This window comes from Uranotaenia lowii, chromosome 1, assembly GCF_029784155.1.
Source record: "Uranotaenia lowii strain MFRU-FL chromosome 1, ASM2978415v1, whole genome shotgun sequence".
NCBI classification, from domain to species: Eukaryota; Metazoa; Arthropoda; class Insecta; order Diptera; family Culicidae; genus Uranotaenia; species Uranotaenia lowii.
The window spans coordinates 183,229,037-183,248,872 of NC_073691.1; the positions used below are offsets into that span (position 1 = coordinate 183,229,037).

General features: G+C 39.9%; 2 protein-coding genes across 6 annotated transcripts in view; one reads left to right on the forward strand and one right to left on the reverse strand.

Annotated features, from left to right (window-relative positions):
- Positions 1 to 12,790, forward strand: part of LOC129739700 (DNA polymerase alpha subunit B) — a 55,588-nt gene extending 42,798 nt beyond the window's left edge. For 2 of the 3 annotated variants that reach the window (XM_055731203.1, XM_055731216.1), the window contains 3 exons: positions 11,015 to 11,097; positions 11,165 to 12,506; positions 12,582 to 12,790. In XM_055731203.1, coding sequence (XP_055587178.1) covers positions 11,015 to 11,097; positions 11,165 to 12,506; positions 12,582 to 12,731 — 1,575 coding nt within the window. In that variant the 3' untranslated portion in view covers positions 12,732 to 12,790. Of the gene's footprint in view, positions 1 to 10,377; positions 10,773 to 11,014; positions 11,098 to 11,164; positions 12,507 to 12,581 lie in introns of those variants that run through there. The other variant, XM_055731211.1, reaches the window with a different exon arrangement.
- A 3,688-nt stretch (positions 12,791 to 16,478) lies between these two features.
- The window catches only part of LOC129739720 (forkhead box protein J3), a 103,137-nt gene continuing 99,779 nt past the window's right edge, over positions 16,479 to 19,836 (reverse strand). For all 3 annotated transcript variants that reach the window (XM_055731234.1, XM_055731240.1, XM_055731228.1), the window contains 2 exons: positions 17,677 to 19,215; positions 16,479 to 17,613 (listed from right to left, as the gene is read on the reverse strand). In XM_055731234.1, the coding sequence (XP_055587209.1) occupies positions 17,110 to 17,613; positions 17,677 to 19,215 (2,043 nt within the window). In that variant the 3' untranslated portion in view covers positions 16,479 to 17,109. The remainder of the gene's footprint in view (positions 17,614 to 17,676; positions 19,216 to 19,836) is intronic.

The window sequence follows — 19,836 nt, forward strand, 5'->3', positions numbered from 1 at the left end:
GTTTTTAGTTCAATCAGAGAATAAGCAAGTGAAACAAATTCTCAATTTTGGTTGCTTCAATCCAATCCAAAAAAAAAACTAAATAAATTGAGATTAGAAGATCAAACCTATTTTTTACTGTATTAACCCTTTTTGAGTCAATAACAATCAATCAATTGTTTGTGAAATTTAAATTTCGATAATGCTATCGCCATTGCACGTCGGTTAAAAAAGTAAGCTAATGTAACTATTCGTTTCAAGCTATTGGTGATTTTTTCATACAATTATCGTGTACCTAATTAAGAAAAACTGATAAAATTTAGGTAGCCAAACAGACACATCACTCGTCATTAGAGATTGATGATCTCGGTTTCTTTTTTGCTCTACTCAGCAACGTGAATTCAAACATAAATCATACGATTTTGGCGATCCAAAGAACACATTTTTTCGAAATTTCTCAATTTGATGGAATAACAATTTTCATACATAATTTGAAATTTTAACTTTTTCTGGATCATCACACTTTTAATTGCTGTTGTATAAACATTTGCGTTACCAGTGTTCAACCGGGTGGAAAGTGTATAGCACTTCTGGCCCCTATCCATCACTCTCACGTTCGGGATACATGGGGGCACGACGACGATACCGTGAGAATCGCTTAACCGCTACCGCGCCTCGCCAACCCGCTGGAGATGTTGCCTATCGGATGCCGTACTGGCAGCAGCAGCAGCAGTAGCGTTCGTCGTCTGTCGGTCAGGGAACTCTCAGACTCGCTCTGTATGCAGAACTTAAATTAAAGAAAATAAAATAAAACAACAACATTCTCACCAGTAGAAAAATCATGGCGGCAGTAGCGCTCATTCTGCTGACGCTGCTGATGTGAAATCCAAGACGGAAGAAAACGCTAAATCACGAAGTAATTTAAATCTTTCCCAACGGTCGGAGGCGATGTGGCGGCTCGTCGGTCGATTCCCCCCATCAACTTCCTGAGAAGACGCTCACAGTTTCTTCACTGTGCGGCGTCGCGTGTCTTTTTACAAATATTAGTCATAGTAGAAAATAAGCCTCTATTTTTTTCGGGTTTCCCAGCCTTGATGAGCAACCCTTCTTTGCTTCCGAGCAAACGTGGCTGCGAAATTACAAAGGTATTACCTATAGCAGGGCCCGACAGTAACCACCCAGACAATTGCGCGCGCAAATTTGCCCTACGTGTCTGCGGAATAAAACTCGCTCAAGCGACCCTAGTTTTGCTTGTTAATCAGCAAAAAGAAAGAGGGTCTTTCGGGCTTAACATGATAAATAGCAGAAGGTATATGCACGAAACCTTCTCGGTCTCTCTCTGTTCGACAAAGTTTGTTGGCCTTGTTCGATCTTGTTCTAGTTCAGGAATAGAACTTCCTACATCGACGATAAGCGCTCTTTCTTTACAATATAATAGAAGGAAGAAAACGTTCGCGTATCAGATCGTGCACATTAAAAATAAAGAATGATAGATGATGTATTAAATCGACTATCAACAGCACAGGCAACATTTTTAACTAAAAATGCGATAACATACGTAAATTTGGATTTGAAATATGCTTTCGAACTTTTGGGAATGTCATTTAACCAACGTTCTTAATGTTATTGTTTAACATCAGCTATTGGTTGTCGAATGCTACCTATATGGTAATTTCCACTCTAAACCATTGCAATGGGTTGATTTGCCTGTATCAGATAATTACTATCAATAGCTTCGTTCAATCGTAGGTAGAAATTGATTTCTACTGGTTTCTGTCAACTGGTAGTTGTTCAATGAGCCAATGCTTTGGTCGAATCTAGTCAGGTCGCTGTTCAATGAAGCAAGTTGAAATCGATCGAAACTAGTCAAAACCGATCCAACCCGGCCGGAGGATTCTTTTCGACCTGGTACAAATTGATCGATGTTAATTGGAAAAACATAGGTGATCAACTGTCAATCCATTTCGACCTTTTAAGACCAGACTGCATTGAACACACTTAATGTTACTTATTGCTCTGAAATTGGCAGTAATCGCTCACCGGGGAACTTTAATATAGTTCCGTAAACGCGATAAAATTAGATATTCTATTAGATGTACGATTCGAGCGAGCTTTATTTCAGTAGATAGGCTTCTATAAATTTATCACTAACCAACAGCTTCATTGTTGCTGGCTGGCGAACGACGCCCTAGCTACCCTAGCTAAAGCCTGCGAAATCTTATTGATGGTGCGTTATAACATCTGGAGAGCATTCTCCTCCTCATCTGTTGGATCATGGAAACCGCAACCGCCATCAGCCTAGCACCGATATGAACATTCGTCCGCGTGCGTGGCCTCAGGAACGTCGCGCCGTCATCGTGGATTAAAAAAAAAGCTTAAATAAAACGTAAGACCGGCCGGCATCATCGATACATTCTTCATTCGGTGCTGCTGATGATGGTTGATTGATTTCGTTCGCCGTCGTGCAACCATAAATATGAGGCTGCTGGTAGACGAATGAAGTTTCGAAGCAAAAGGTTACTGAACTTCTGATCGTTTGGTGGTGTGTTTTTTTTTGGCACGAGAAACAAAGCCATGATTGAAGCGTAATTTGAGGATTAGTTTCGGGCTCTGTCTGTGAAAACGAACTTCAGAGAAAACATTTGGTGGCAGGAAGTTATTCTTTAAGAAAATTTCAAGTTGAAATCCATGATCCATGTAAGGGAAAAAGTTTTTATTTTTATCTGCTTAAATCTAACCATGAGTCGTTTCCTTACATTTTTCAAATCAACTCTTTGAAAGCCTTTGTACACACGTTTTACTTGCACTCGAACTACGCTTTTCGCTCATAGATAGCGACAGTAAGCGCTATAAGTCGCCATGTTTGCTTTATGAATGCGACATCTGTCAATAAAACAATCATTTCACATAGCTATGGTTTTCGTTTTAGGGAAGAATAACCCTGGTGGTTGAACTCCCTTAAGAAATGGTTTTCGTTCGAAAGCACCGTTTTTTGTGTTAACATGTCTGAAGTTTTTGCGGGAAAACAACATTTGCGAAGATTTCTGTTTCGCTGTTGCCAACAAATGTACAGCATCGTTATCCGATCAAAGTGATTCAGTCTAGCTAGGCCAAGATTTTGATGGCGGGCCTTAAAAGCTTCGATCAGACCATGATACTGTGGCGGGACTTTGGCTAATTCCTGCTAATAGGTACCGCATATGCTCACTGGCGCCAGCTATGAGCATACAGCGGATTACCGCTTATGCATCTGATGTACCTTATCCAGCCTTTTAACTAAATGGTAAACTTTTCCCAAACACATTATATTGACGGCGGAAATATTCAAATAGAAGAACTCTTAAATTCGATGTGCTATATCTCGGAATCTCCTCGAGTAAATTCTTGAGCTTGAGCTTCAGTTTGCTGGGAACAAGCAATACAATTTCACTGTACAATTTTGAGTATCTCCTACTTTCAAATGAACCAATAACGACGCCGGACAAGTCCGTGTAGTCGATAGAGGAAGTGAAAAGCAGCACATGTGATGATTTGTTTTGCGGAGTACGGCTACAGGCCATCCCTCCGCAAATCTCACGCTAATTGTTCGGGGGTAAGTATTATGTGGCATTTTTTCCTGTTGAGGAGAGAGTCCACTGCGACCTAAATGGTTGATCTATTGTGGTATTACGCCGCGTTACTATTTTTACTTTTCTATGCTACCGTGAACGGCCCTAATTCTGCGCAGTTAAGGATTTTTCAAATGATTTATGTTATAAAAAAATTACCTTTCAATGAATATCCTCAAAATTTTGTGTACAGTTGGGCTAACTAACAAACTCAACGGCAAAAATAATGAGAGCTCGATTTTGACACAAAAATGTGGATTATTTACAACATTTGGAAAAAATGCAAGTGGCCCTTATTTTGCGCACTATTTTCTATTTGTTCCTAATTCTGCGCATATGTCCCATATTCTGCGCACCCAAATAAAACCAATTTACCACTCCATACTGATAAGACCAACATTTAATTTTCTTAAAATGTATTAAAAAGCATTTTTTACGCTATTGCAAATTGCGAACGCGTATTGCAAATTATGAAAAAGGGCCAATTCAAGCCTTGGATCTTTGAAGCTTATGTGAAACTTTCTTTCACTATTTCTTACAGATCCTTTTTTCCTGCAGCTCGCTTACCAAATATTTGTTGACCGATCATGTTCTTCGCCGGATTTGGTCAAACTAACTTGTTTCGTTGGCGTGCAGTGCAGACTATTCCGACATACAGAAGCAGTTCCGGCGGGCCACAAAATCGCCCCAGCAGGGGGAACTACGTGCTGCTTCATTTGGCTTACTATCAGTCAGTATCAGTAGTTAGTCAAAGAGTGCGAGTGAGCGGGTAAATCGAGAGAAGCTTCGCGTAGTTCCCCCAGCTGGGGCGATTTTGTGGCCCGCCGGAACTGCTTCTGTATTTCGGAAGTCTGTATAGTTGGAACTGAACGATTAGCACGCGAACACGATAGGGAACGGAAAACAAGATTTTCTATTTTTTGTCAACAAAACATGTAGATTCGAAGGGATTTCTAAGAAACTCCCAACAACTTTACGGATACCCTATCTCCATAAAACATATTAGAAAACTGTAATTAAAAGTTTCCTAACTCCCTGCATTCAATTCCTTGCAACTTTAACATCAGTTCTTTCCGGTGCTTTTCATTCTGCGCATTAGGAACATAAGTAAACAAATGGTGTCAAATTCTGCGCATTGCTTATATCATTGTTTTGATTTGAAAAACCTTTTTTATCTAAAATTTTTTTGGCAGTCATGTTCGGAATGATTTTATCTTTCACGTAAAGGCATTTCCAATGTGAAAATTCTGTTCAACACTGTTTCATTTGATCTTTTTATTTTCCTAACACTTAAGCTGTACTGCTAACGACGGCCATTTTTAAACGTTTGCTTCCTACATTTATTTTGATTTATTCCATTTCTCGCGAACAATTCATCAGTTTTCAAAAAAATTGGAAGCATTTTGAAGATAAACAGTAACTGAAGAGATTCAGCTTGTTTCATGGATATTTTGTTCATCAGATCTTGAAATATTTCTGTTTGAATATGAAAATGCGCAGAGTTTGGGACTGCGCAGAATAAGGGCCGTTCACGGTACTTGGCATCCCTGCACTATTGGTTGAAATTGCAGTTGTTTACCGGTAGCATTACGAGCACACACATATCCAGGTGGGATCTATACAAGTGCAAGCGAAGTTCCCTTGAAAAGATCCGTCCACATGTATGTGCTGCATCATTGAGGCGTACAATTCCAAGGTATACCCGGCTAGCATTTCACTAATGCTAAAACCGCCACCCTTCATCATACTTTTTGTGCCAGGTTATTTCACGACCGGGATTCGATCTCATGAATGCAAGGACGCTATCCGTCTTTGAATCCTTCCGCCTAAACGATTTAACTGAGCCATCAAGCATTGAAAGCTTAGCGAGCACCCTTAGTAGGCTCTGTCCAGAAAGTTGGAGATAAAAAACAAACACGAAACATAAGGCAGTTCCGAGTCGTGCTAAAAATAGCATTAGCGAGTAAAATCAGAAGAAACATTCTTTCCTTTTCCTCCGTTTGAACCGAAGTGATCAATTCGACTGAATGCGTTATTCATGGCACTAAATTTCAAAAAGAATTCTGGCATTTGATTTTTCACAACGTATTTAAATAGGGTTCACGTTTATAATCTCTTTGCAATAATGCTATTATTAAATGTTTTTTGTTGCAGTCAACCCTCACAACAAACGGATGTGATTCGAAATTCGAAAACAAAGAACTTCATCAATACCACTTTGGGCTTTTTCAGAACACAAAATACCGCCCTCGATCAAGGCTTGCCAAGAACCCGCGGAAACTACTCGAGCAGGATCTACAAATTTAGTACCTACTTTTTTTTAATGCGCTCTCTAAAACTCACAATACATACTATAATCAAAATGTGGTTGGACACTTATGGCACAGAAAACATAAAAGAGTAGAAGGCCTGCATTACACTTTTTTTATGAACTACCCATATGAAAAAAGTGGTTTTTTAAGGTTGATTGGCAATTAACTCTGTTGAAGCTGAATTTTAACACGAATTATGGTACGGAACAATAAGTTATCAGCCCTTGAATACTACATCCTCAGATTATCAATAAATTTCATTACTTTTCGCAAAAACCTCACAATAGAGGATGTTTCCGTTCCTATTTGGATATTTAGAGACCAATATCGTCGTACTGATCCGGAAACCAAAAGATTTCATCGTATTATGTCTACTGTCTGTGTACTGTCAGTAGTGAGATGAAGAAGCTTCTGATGACGACGACGAAGACGCTTGGCAAGAAATGATTCATGAGATGGTCGTCGGCGGCCGGCCCTGTCCACTGTAACCGGGGGATCTGATGATACATCATTTCTTTGTTGGTATTGTCTTCACCTGTAACGGGGGGCCTGGCTGGCGGTTGGGTTCTTTAGATTTCTGTTGTAATTTATTCCATTTGGTATGGTCAGTGTTTCCCATGGTGCTCCCCCTACAATTCCTCACATTTATTTATGGGTCTCGGATATCCAATCAACTCACAACTCGACAACCGAACACAGAAAGGTACTCGAGCTTGTGAGTTGGACTGGTTGGAGCAAAGTCGTCGAACTCCGTTTTTTTATTTGATACATTCATCAGATTGCGTATTTCAAATAATCGGGATGAATAAGCCATTGCTGCTTAAAATCCCTCGAGAAAAAAATGTATTTCAAATAGAATAAAAACTACTGCATCAGAGAATAACTTTAAAGTCCGTTGCCACAACTATTGCATACTGATCCAGATGAAAATTATTCATAAAATATATTATAAAATACACTGAGATAAATTGACAAGTAGGATATTTGTGATTCAAATTGAAAGGAAGTTCGATAAGGATAGTTAGGTAGGTAGCTCAGACAACCAGTGAGAATGTGATCAAACAAATCTACGAAAAGTGTTGAGTGACATAAGGTGTAGTGCATGGAGCAGAGCGGGCACATGTTGTCGATGGGTGTGAATCTAGTGGTTCACATGATCTTTTGCAAAGCTGTGACTAGATCCACACTCATTAACAAAGGTGTTCCGTACGACATCGACAGGCTGTGAAGCCACGAGGGATATATAGCAACTAGTGGTTGAAGTGGTAACCGTCAATCCCAAACACTCTGAGCAGAGTGATAGTTAAATGGTGGATAGTGTGGACGAGGGGGAATTGTTTTTGTACCGTGAAGTTAAAGTTGAAGATCCAAGTTCGTTCCCACCTGTAGCGTAGCCTGGCTTGGATGGAACAACAACGAGTGTTTAAAGATATGCTTGGATAAGCATAACTCGAGCGTGCATAGATGTGGTGTATCTACCGCATTTGGTTATCGAGGAATTGTTTGGAACCCACCAAGTCGTAAGTTTTGTTAACGGTCATTTGCATTCTCGAGTGCACTGAAAGAAATGGCAGCATGGAAAGGGGGAACCTAATCTAAGCAAATAAATCGGAAAAATGAAAAACAGTGATTCTTTAGCTTGTAGCCACTAATGGAAGTAGAAATAGTTGATGGTGGAAACTCTTTTCAAGTGTGAATTAATACAGTAGTGGTGAACTGTACCTGCTTCAGAAGTCGGAACCAGATTGTACTCAAAAGTACCCGGAGGGAGGGAGAGCTTGAAAATAACGAAACGAACGGACAATATTGTTGCCTCCTGTTGCGAACGATCGGATTGGTCGACGAGCAGCAGGTGTGTTGTTTTGATCCCTTGCTTTCCTCTCAAGTTTCCTCTTGAGGCGTTCGGTGTTTGTTCTGCTGCATAATCATTCGTACCTGAAAGTGGAATTTTTTCCAGATGTATTTTTAACATTCTTCATTTACGTGCCTCTATACGCACATACTTTATCCATTGTTGCCAGGTTTTTAACTTCTAATCGTATCTCCAATGACACGAAAGTTTAATAATAGTTGAAATTAGTAAATTGCGCTGAGGTCGTATCAGCACTGGTGAACTGCTTTCCCCTAGACTGGCAACAAAAGGTATGACTTGATGACCACTTCATTTGTCGCTTCATCAGTATCTACAGTACCTTCTATAGAATTCTATATACATTATTAAGTTCGAGCTTAAACATTGTACTTCACACCTGATTCTTCAAAGTGTCCATGTAGACTTCAGTATTAACTTTTACTCCAGCTTTTATGAAAACAGGAGGCATCTTCAAAACACGCGAAACAACCGCTCCAAAAACCATGAATCCAGCGGGATGCTGGGTGATAATCTTAAATTTCATATTCTCTGGAACATCCTTGCCTTCAGGGGTCCGTACGTGAATTGGACACCGGATCAATTGAAAAAAGTTGCTTGTCTGAGAACGATGGATGATGAGCTGCTTTTTCTAAAACTTAGACTGCAATCGCTTCGAGCGCTCAAGTCCCAGTGCTTTAATTCGTTATGTTATCAAATGACGCTTTGCTCTTGCCTTTGATGATGCTTTAAAGTCATCTTTGACCAATCGTTGCATGGAAGAATTCGAGATATTCGCTTCCTTAGTCCGCCTCTGGATTTCGCTTCACTTTCATCTTGATCAATTTCACCTCTTTTAAAGTGCGCGCAGACCATGGCTTTCCATTATCCGACTTCCGTGGACATGGTCCATCAAGGAGAGGCCGTTTCACGCGGTTAACAGTCGCAAGATAGCATGCTGCAGGCACCGAAATTTGTTCGGCCGATTTTTGGGCGAGAATCACCCTGGACACTATCTCCTTTGTGTACATCTTGCCGTTATAGTGCATGTATACCGTGTATACCACTATACTACTGCATTGTTTACGTCAATTGACAGATGCTCAAACACTCACAAATTTTTCTTCCCAAAAATAGTCAAGTTCCCTTAGATTAAATTTCCATAAATCAAACCACGAACCACAAGCAAGAAAAATTGTCCTCTTAATGCCAGCCAATGATGAAAGGAAGGACTGTTCCTACTACCCTTACTAAACGGTAGGAATGACTCACACTAAGCCGCGCACGCTTAAAGGGCCCTTGGAACAAATCAGTTAACTCTTGGCCATCAGCGAGTATCTATAGAAAAAGCTACAACAGCTCGTCGATAAATTTATTCCAATAACCTGTATTTCATTTCACCCAACTTGGAAAGAATTCCCCCCACAGAAATCCAACAACATAAACGCACCCGGCAATACCAATTAAAGACGACGTCAAAACACAATCATTCTTGATTGGCGCTTCAGATGGTAAAGCGAGAAATGAATGAACGACGTCGTCGACCATATCGGTGCAAGATGATTGTTCCAATGTTTGTTTCCTAAGAAAAGTTACAGGTTCTGGCTGCATCCGAAACGTGACGCGTGACGTGACTATAGTTGGCTAAATGCCCTACATATTGATGATTTCCTGATTCGGACCAAAGTGGTTGATAAAGAAGAACGTTTCTAGTATCTAGTAAGTGAAAATAATTTTCACAGAGCATCATTTTCATCATCGGCAAAAGCCATCCAGCTAGTCAACCAACCAAATACTAAACCAATCGTCAGTAGAAGCTAGCCCCCCAGATGGAGTCAACGATCCAAAAGCACAAAGAAAATAAAATCCCACAAGGAAGCGCAAACGAACTGGAAATCCGCCATGCGCATGCAAATCCCTCCACAAAAAACGGCTCTGTGAGCCGATTGCATGGCAATAGACCAAAACGAATGACGGGCTGCTGGCTGAATTCAATGTCTTCTGCGCGGAAAGGAATTGCAAAGTGGTAGTTGCAACAATTTTCCTATCCATTATTTCTTCATCGTTGCTCCCTCTAAGAAAAGAAAAATGCATTCCCTGTGACTAGAAGTTCAAAGAAGAATCGCCTCAAGCCGCTTGCGCCCTATTCAACAGAATTGCGCGCCTCAACGCTATGAGCTAAGCTAGGGATCAGAGCTAGAGCACTGTTCCACTCTGCGCTGATCGTGGAAAACGAACAAAGAACCATTGACATGTTGGTTTGGTGGTACCTACCTAGCTCATCAAACATGCGCAAGACTGAAAAAAATGTATTTGTGAAATCATCTGACAGCAAGCAGTAGGTGCTTCGTAATTTGAACTCCACAACGACAACGGTAAATGCGGTGCTCTCGATTCAACAGTCAATCCATCAAATGAAGCGGCTCCCCCGGGAGCCTTCGGATGGAGGTAGGGGAACGAACCCAGCCTCCAAAGCGCAACTCGTGTGTGTTTCAAATAAGTATTGCAGAAGTGAAAGATTCATCTCAAGTGTGTTTATAATTGCACTCAATTTTCGTCGGCGTGCATGTATCTAGTGCACGGTTTTCTCGCACTTTGTCTAGCTTCGTGACTAGATTACATGCTCGTCTATGAAGTTGGGATCCAGCGTCCAAACGGCGGGAGAAGCCAAATTTCGTGTTGTTGTAGTGCTGAGTGTAAATAAGTATTGCGGTGAAGTGTTGCAGGATTGATATGCTGATGACAGCCTACAGTTTCGTGATTGTTTTGCCGTTGGTTTTAACAGCCATGTGAAAAGAAGATGGAAGTTTCAAAACAACTGATGATGTGATGTGATTTTACTCTCATAAACTTACGTGTTATTGAGACTTTCTTAAATTTAGTAACTATAACTGCTCTCGAAGGTTTCACAATAAGCCATTGAAATTGATGGATGAAATTTATCAGCAAATGAAATTGAATGGAAAACATGGAAAATACCTGACGATGCTGCAAGCTTATATCATTTCATACAAGGACAATATTGTAATGTTCAAGTTTAATATATTCGGTCAAAGATACTTTAGTGGAGACATTTTGCACTCGCCTCCGGTTATATTCAAGTTTTTTAGTCATTGAAAAGATCTTGTATGCTGCAATCGTCTCATAAAAATCTATTACGTGACACATCTACGATCCATTGGTTACCCAAAGCCTGCTACACTGAACAAAATAAAACTTTCCTTACCAAACAAAAGCTTAATACATTCTCAATCTCTAATCCCCAGGCCAAAAAACCCGTTTCAAGACTACACGCCCAAACGCCGGATCGGAACAAAGCCCAATTTTCCCCCGCCAGCTATTCACCCATGTAAGTTATTTTCTAAACAATACCCAAGTTCTCCAAGCCTAATTCATATGTTACACTCCTGTTGCAGCTCCTCAACGAAGAAGCTCGATCCCGATGGACCGAACAATTCGGGCAACGTAGTGTACACCTTTGGCAATGCTCAACTGCTCAAGCAAACCAGCTGGTCGAGCAGCTCCGTCGATGGCCAAAGCCGATCTACACTGCAGATAGAGATTCCGCTGTTCCGGGGTGAGCAACAGCCGAAGGCGGAAGACGATGGAGGGCCCGTTTTTATGGGCGATGACTGCAAGTACATGTTCGACTCCAGCTACGATCGGGTGCTTATCTTGGGTGACCAGATATACGAAGGAGGGCGAGAAATTTGCAACCGCTTGGCCGAGGCTAAACGACAGGAAGTACTAAGTCAAACACAAACGGCAGCCGACGGGGAAAGTGGTGCTACTGAAGTTGCTGCAGATACAGAGAAAGAATTGATACTAATGGATGATCGGGAAGCCAGCATGATTGAACGGGTAGCCATCCACCATGTTGATTATCCCAGCACAGATGTGATAAATGTGATGGGCAGAATAGTAGTTCATCCAGAAAGGAAGGACGACCGTTTGGCAATTGTCGATTTTGACGAAATGACACTTCGTTACACCAAGTTAGATTTCAACCGAATGAAAACGTGGTCAATATATCCGGGTCAGACGGTTGTTCTGGAAGGAGTCAATCCACGGGGAAATGCCTTCGAAGTACGAAAAATTCATTCGGAACGAAAGCTAGAGCTTCCATCAGCCCCAGTGAGTCTTACCAAGGAACTCAATCTGGTGATTGCATCCGCACCTTTCACAGACAAAGACGATCTTTTGTACGAAAAGTTGTCCGATTTGCTGGCATACTGCAGCAATAACTGTCCCGATGTTCTGGTTCTGACGGGTCCATTTGGAAGCAGCAACTCTACCCTACTGACTTCCATTGCTGAACCGTTTGAAGAATACTTTGAAAAAATTATAACCAACATCATGAACTCGGTCAGTCCAAGCACAGAGGTACTGGTGGTAGCTAATCATGATGATATCATGTCCATGTTTGTCTATCCGTCGTTCCCGTACAAAATCAGCAAGTACTTCAAGAATCTTCACTTCCTGCCGGACCCCTGCGTGGTGTCAATCAACGGGGTGGAGATCGGAGTTACCACCGTCGATATCATCAAAGATCTTGCCGAGGCAGAAGTCAGCGGGAATCCGTTTGGTGAAAAAATTAAACGACTGTTCAACTATGTGTTCCACAGTAAAACGTTCTATCCACTGAACCCTCCCCCGGAGAGCGTCCCGCTGGATGTGGATCTACTGAATGAGTTCGGAAGGCTGTCCAAAGTTCCGAATATGATGATCTGTCCGGGCGATATGAAGTGCTACGTTCGGGTATGTATTTTATTATACTACTCACAACTAAGATCAAAATTTAAAATTATATTATTCTATCTATTATCCCGGCAGGACGTGAATGGGTGTATTTGTATCAATCCCGGGCGGCTTTCCGATCACGACAGCGGAGAAGGTACCTTTGCCCGTGTAGTGATTCACCCACCTGAATCCGCAACGGCTGTGCCGTTCAACTACGTGGTCTGTCAGGTGGTGAAGTCGTAACACGACACAGCGTGATGTGATGCTGCTCCTTCTAGTGAATAAATTAAACTCGTATGAAACGCTTTTATTCTATGTTTTATAGAAAAGAAACTTCCAAAATGAATAGAATGTGAGCTAGGTTAAGTACCCCAGTATTAAATTATCGTATGATTGGTTCCTATTTTTTGGGGAATGTAAAATTGTAATTATTCTTGTTCAATCAGTGAAACTATCTAATCTAGGGTGATTTGTCTGGGCAAAATTTGTAACCAAGTTGTTGCTTTTCAAAACACAGGTATCACACAGCCATTAGCCTCAATAAAATTTGCCAAAAGTACATAAAGTTTTAAACGTGAATTTTCTCGAACTTGAACTATGTAAATTCACTTGAATTGGTGCTGGAGCCGGCGTTTATTTCACTCCCAGTCTACTGATTTCTTACTTTTCATTGAAAATGGGTGAGTAGTTTCTTTTACTAATTTGGGCATTTGCACTAAATTAAGGTCATGTCTGAGTTCGGAATAAAACGTTAACTCATTGGGTTTGTTGACTTACTTTACAAAAAAAAAAAGTAGAATTTTAACCTCAATATCAACTTTTCATGCCTTGTATGTTTTATTTTGGATCACCCAATAGTATGTGAGTAGTTAAAAATAGTTTGAAATTATATAAAGTACCTTAATGCATTAAGGTTCACGAAGAAAACTAAACGAGAAAACACCGAAATTTGGAGATCTGTTACAGTGTCTCGACAATCACTAGACAAAATTCTACAAAAAAATTTTCCTTGGTTATTTCTAGTGTCTTGCTTGATTTACTGAAATATAGTTTTGTGGTTAAATTTACAATCATTAGTTATTCTTCAAAAGTATCACACTCTTGTAAAGCAAACTGCGAGATATCTCGTCTTGGGTCCGCAATGTTGATTTAGCTAGAAATTAAACGCCTGATAGGTATGCAACAGGCAGAACGGATGACAGATGGAACGTTGTTGCTTACTGCGCCATCTATCTTCGGACATTGCAATATCAAACCCGTGCTAATAAGAGCATCTTAATTGGAAACGAGTCTTATTCAAAAATGTTCTTACAACTTACGGCGTGTTCGTAAATTGATTTTTTCTATCGAAGTGATTTTTTCTATCGATGCTGGCGTTCGTAAATTAAACAAACTGTATGCCAAAGCATTGGAAGGTGATTTGACATCTACCAAAAAAATCGATGCATCACCCAAACAAATCAGTTTACGAACACGCCATTAGTGAATCGTTTAAATAGTAAGTACATGGATTTTCGGCAAAGGAGTAGAAAAATATGTTAAAGGAAAAGTTCCAATTTGCAATTCGTATTGTATCTTTGTATCATCTTATTTATGTTATTAAAAAAGGACTAACAGCGATAACACTTCCACAGAATTAGCCTTGGCAGTTTGAAATAAGTTTAGTTTCAATTCAAAATAAATTTTTAATATTTATGAAATGTAAGAAACTTTTTTTATTATTTACGAGTAGGTTTATCAAGGCATTTATTCATAAAGTTTTTTTGCACCACTTTTGTGTGGTGTTAGTAAGAGGGGACAAAATTGATAAACTGAAAATTTTTGAGGGGTAACGACATTTCTTTCATAATTCATTTAAGACAGGCAAAAGCTTAATTTTTAAGTATTTTTATTTGTTTTTTTTTGTTGCTGTTTATATTCCATTTTAGTACATATTTTTGATACAAAAATTTGTTTCTTTCATTTTCTCTCTGTTTGTGTACAATAATATTTCATCTTAGTATATCTTACGTTTTGTGTATGTTATCTCTCTGTTGTTATTTTTTGCATTAAATACCCTTTCCAAAGGAAAAAAAACTCTTACACACTTCCATACATAAAAAGAGGGAAAAAGTAGATTGAATTATCAATTGCAAGTAAGATACACCGAGTAAGTTGCGGACGGTTTAACATGAAAATTTTGAAAAAAAAAATCATTCAATAGATTATTATAGAATGAATTGGTTCATGTTACGGTTCCCAAGATATTAATTTTCTGAATTGTTTCAATAGTTATCGTCCGTCTCTTCATTTTCTACGGTGTACCTTATTATTATAAATGTGAAAACAAACATACGAAAAAAAAAAACGTTAATCAAATCGATACATAATAGTTCAAGAAGAAATCTGGACGTTTTAAAGCATTGAAAGCCTAATTCATGTTCATGTACATTAATGATAATAAAATATACTTTCTTGCTTGATAATTTCTAAGCAGTGAAAAATACACCATAAAATCGTATATCAACAAATTATTATCAAGTTATAATTTAGAATCTCCGTTAGTTCGCGTTTCATATCTCACTCTCTATCTTTCTTCCTTACCAACAAAATACTGAACTGGTATATGATTGATTCGTTACATGTCGCACGTCTTTGAGGTCACCGAGGTCCCAAATTGAAAAGACTATCTAAGTTTTTACTGTTCGTTATCATTCATTTCTGGTAATCACCATCCTCACCTTTTCGTACACATATCTTTAAAAAGTTTGAAATTGAAACAGAACCAAGAACTCGATGTAGGTAGCAGATTTAAAAAAAAATAGCATAAAAAAAGAAAGTTACAATAAAAAAAACAAGAGAGATATACAGATGAAAACGAATATACGAAAAAATGTACACAGTTTGAATGCAACTTACATTTAAGAAAATGTAGATGATATTTACAATTCAATGAAGAAAGTCCGAAATTCGGAAACGATGAAAAACTAGGGAAACAATGATTAAAGTTGTACTATTTTGTGGGAGTTTGCTGTTTCGATTTGAACCGGCTAGTGATTTAAGTTATTATCAGATTTTCAAGCCAGGAAAAAGAAATGATTCTTTAAAATTCAAACAAATGTTGTGATTTGTATGAATTTCGAAGAGAATTTCTCCGATTAAGTAAATTTGCCTCACAAAATCAATAGCGAGGCTCAAATCGAAGTATCTTCTTCTCTTAGCGATAAGAGGAGAACAAGTTGAACTTAAATTTAAACAATTTTGATATGCTACAAAAACAGGGTACTTCAGTCCTGAACCTGGAAAACGAATCGATCGTACTTGCCAAACGCCGCTTTCCAACGGCAAGGAACTTCGTTACACTCTCAACTAATTTAAACTAATCGTAAGCCTTATTTTGTTGATTCGTTTTTCCTTTTCTTTTGAAGAAAACATATTTGCCTTCCGCACTCGAGGCGGTTTTACTAATCGAATTGTTAATTGAGTGGAATTATTCCACTTTTCAATAGTAACAAACAAAAAAAGTAGTTTGTCGAAACTAACAAAAAACCTTGAAGTTTTCATATTTTCTACATTTTGTTAGAGTTGTTCAACCACTTGTTGGAGCTCGGGGAATAAAAAAGGTTCGACTGTGAAAGATCCTTAGTAGGTACCGATTTAAAAATATCTTTTTTTAAATCGGATTTTATACAGATAGGTCCGAGCAATTTTTTGTTAAAATAGAAACCTGTTATTGGCAGTGTTTATTAATATCCTGTTGTGCTTCGTGATCATATTTTGGTCGTTAAATTGCAATAAACGAATAGTAGAATATTCAAAGACTTGTAAAGAAGCTTTCCAAGTGGAACCTTTTTTCCCATCACTCAAACGAAATTATTTTACACTTATGGGAAACCTACCAAATCGGTCAACATCCGCTTCATTAAGTTTTGCCATTTGCTTTGTTGCTTCTGTTGCTGCGAACTAGAGAGACTTTTTCAACCTAAAATATATCAACTTAGACACTAGAAATAATAATATTAATAATATTATTAATTGAGAAAAACTCTACCACATTCAGCTGTATCACAATTTGAAAGATAATACAAAGAACTTTCAAGATTCTCACTTTTGCTGTTATACTTCTTTATATCCTTCTTTTCCGCTACCCTCCTCTGTTTCACCAGGATGTGTTGTGCTAAATGGATGTCATTTAAGCAGTGTTTTCTTCTAGTCTTACATCACAAGTTGAGATCTCACGAAATCAAGTTAATCATAAATATTCGTGGCGTTAGTTAGTGGTGTTTTCAATGAGGTTTTGTTTCGCTATTTCTGGCTTTTGCCCGTTCCAGGAATAAACTACGGATTGGTTATCCCATATACGGGAAACGACAAAAAAAACGTGACAACTGCTGTGCTGTACGTGAGTTCTAAGCGCGTGACATATTCTCATACTTTGTAATCAAAATCCCTGACTGTTTGCCTATTGTTTTCGTTAAATACAAATTTTCAGCTGGCTCTAATTTTAGATAAAATAAGTAATAGTTAATTTGAACTAAAAGAAGAACAGATGCTAGGTTAAGGAATAGGACCGCAATCTTGAAAATAAACAGAACCTCTTCGGGAGGGTTCTGCTCTGTCCGTTTGATTTAGAGATAGTATTCTAAGCTATTCGCGTAATCAGCGGAGTCTTCCGTCGGTTGTGATGCTGTTGCTGATGATGTGCTGCCGGTAGAATCTGTTGGAATTGCTGGGTACCATTGCCGGAAGTTGCCGTTGCTGTTGTAGTGAATTGGAATTGCTGTCCACCCACGCTGATCTGGTTAATCGTGGTGGTCGTGGTCGGGGCCGGAATTGTGGTCATAACACTGCCGTTCTGGATCACCATACCCGGGCTGCCAGAATTGTTACCGTTTGAAAGCGTACCAGCTGGCGTTATGGAGTAGTTAACATCGAGCCGGGCTCTTTTAGCCAACGGCTGTAGTTGCTGGAAGGTTAACTGCTGTTGCGGTTGATGTTGCACCGACTGCTGTTGCTGGGTTTGATGAGGAGAAGAGATACACACCGATTCGTCCTCATCCTCGAGCGTTAGCAAATCCTTCTGGATGTATTCGAGGGTAAAACTTTCTTTTGAGTCCACATTGATGTCGTCATAGAATTCGGGTACCTGAAAAATTTAAAACAGTTATTAGTTTTCAGCAGACGCAGAGATTTGAATCATTGATCATACCTCCATGTCAAAATCCACATCGACATCCTCGGTCTCCGGATCTGGCATTGACTCTGGCGTGTTGATGATGAAACTGTCACCTTCGGGATCCTGCTCGATTTCAATTTCCTCTTCACCATCCACCTCCTCTTCTTCCTCGATGTCTGACTGATCCTCAGTATCGCCGTCATCACCCTCGCCATCGCTATCCCCGGTTGAGCCGTGCTTCATTTCACCCCTTTCAAGTGCGTCTAGATGTTCGGGATGCACCATCGCTCTCCTGATAGCCATCGGATCTTTCCGGGACCACTTCTGCACCTCATCATCCATCTTGTTGATCTTGGCAGGATTCATCGCCCATAGGCAGCCCTTTCGTTGGCCACCATTCGTGACAGGTTTTTCGATTTTCTCGAAGCACTTGTTTAGAGACAAATTGTGCCGGACGGAATTTTTCCACCCATTTGGGGCGGTTTTGAAATATGGGAAGTGTTCGCACATAAAACTGTAGATCTCGGACACGGGTAGCGAACCAGACCTTGAGTTCTTGAGAGCCATCGCTATCAGACAGGAGTAGGAATAGGCCGGTTTAGGAAGACCGTTTTCAACCGGTTTCGGTTTTACTTTCTGCGTTACGGTTGTGACCATTCCGTTGGTGTTGGTTAAATGTACCAAATTTGAAGTTTTGTTAGCACTCTGTACAATTATGCTGCGGTTGTAGATTTTTGGAGTGGCTCCGCTAATGCTGATCAATTGCGTTTGGCCTGGATTAATGGTGCCGTTTATTGCCCGTGCTGGACTGGAATCGCGCTTCAGACCATTGATAGTATTTCCGGCGTTGATGGCTGTTATTTTCTGGACATTTTTCAGATTTTTAAACTGAACGCCATTGGCAAAAGTTAACCCACCAATGCCTGCAGCCAGTTTGATCGTATTACCCTTTCCCAAGCCGATTCCTAAACCGGAATTAACAGTCGTTACGCCGTTCGGAGGGTGATGATTTTTTATAACGATTTTGTTGCCACCTTCATCTTTAAGCATGTGAGTTGAGAGATCCTTCTTCACATATTCCAACCCATTTATCCTGTGAATTTGGGCCAATCCTGAAACCATAGGTTTTCTAATTTCTTGATCTACCATCGGTACTTTGATGGTATTGGGCGAGAACGTTAAATGACTCTTGCGTTCCTTCGGACTGGGCAGAGTGGGGTCATTCGCGACGCTGGCTGTCGCATTGAGATTGACGTTCTGTTTCGGGCTCTTCAGCAACGACTGAACTGCGGTAGTGGACGAAATGACCGGCATAACCGAGTTGGGATTCACGCAGGCTCCCACATCGGCGTATATATCGGTGGAAGACCACTTGGTTGGACCACCGCCGCACCAACCGCTTTCGGCATCGTTCGAGTTCGATTCCAGCTCCAGCGAGGGAAGATCAAAATTCATCAGCGAGCTGAACTCATTGACGCCACCGACTACGGTGGCTACTTCAGATTTGATGTCAATGTCCAGCATATCCTGCATCGAGTCCGATACGTACAAATCCATGATCGGTGTGGTATCCTGAAAGGTGAAAGAAAAAAAGAAAGATATTAATTGTACAATCCACAAGCTAATTTTAAAAGATTTTTTTCCATACTAAAGCTATTAAGATGTAGAGTTATTATTCCAAAGTAATTGTGCGTTTACAATGCAGTGTATAAATTACTACAGTCTACATGTGAATAGCATGTAGATAATAATGCAAATCCGCGACGGACAACAGACCAAAGCAATGTTCCAAGACAACAGTCGAAAAACCGATTTCGGCTTTTGGTAAAAAAAAACTTCACAGTTCCATGCTTTGCTCGGTTGATGTTTATAAACAAAACACATTTACCGGTAAAATAAAAACAGATTATTGGGCGGTTTCACTCATCTACCACGTGCTCTCTTCGTTCACTCGGTCGTTAGTGGAAACATATTGGCGCGGATCACAACACAACCCAAGAAAATATGTGAACCACCTTGTTATTGTGGGGTCGAAGTGAGTTCTCCGCCCGCAACGGATGAGTTGTTTCCGTTTCCCCTCCAGAGCCAACGATCCAACAGACCAAAACAGAGAACAAAGAAACTGAGTGCTGCTAAGTTGGAATGAGATAGCACCAGGAGGCACACACCACGTGCGCGCACACTATCATAGAA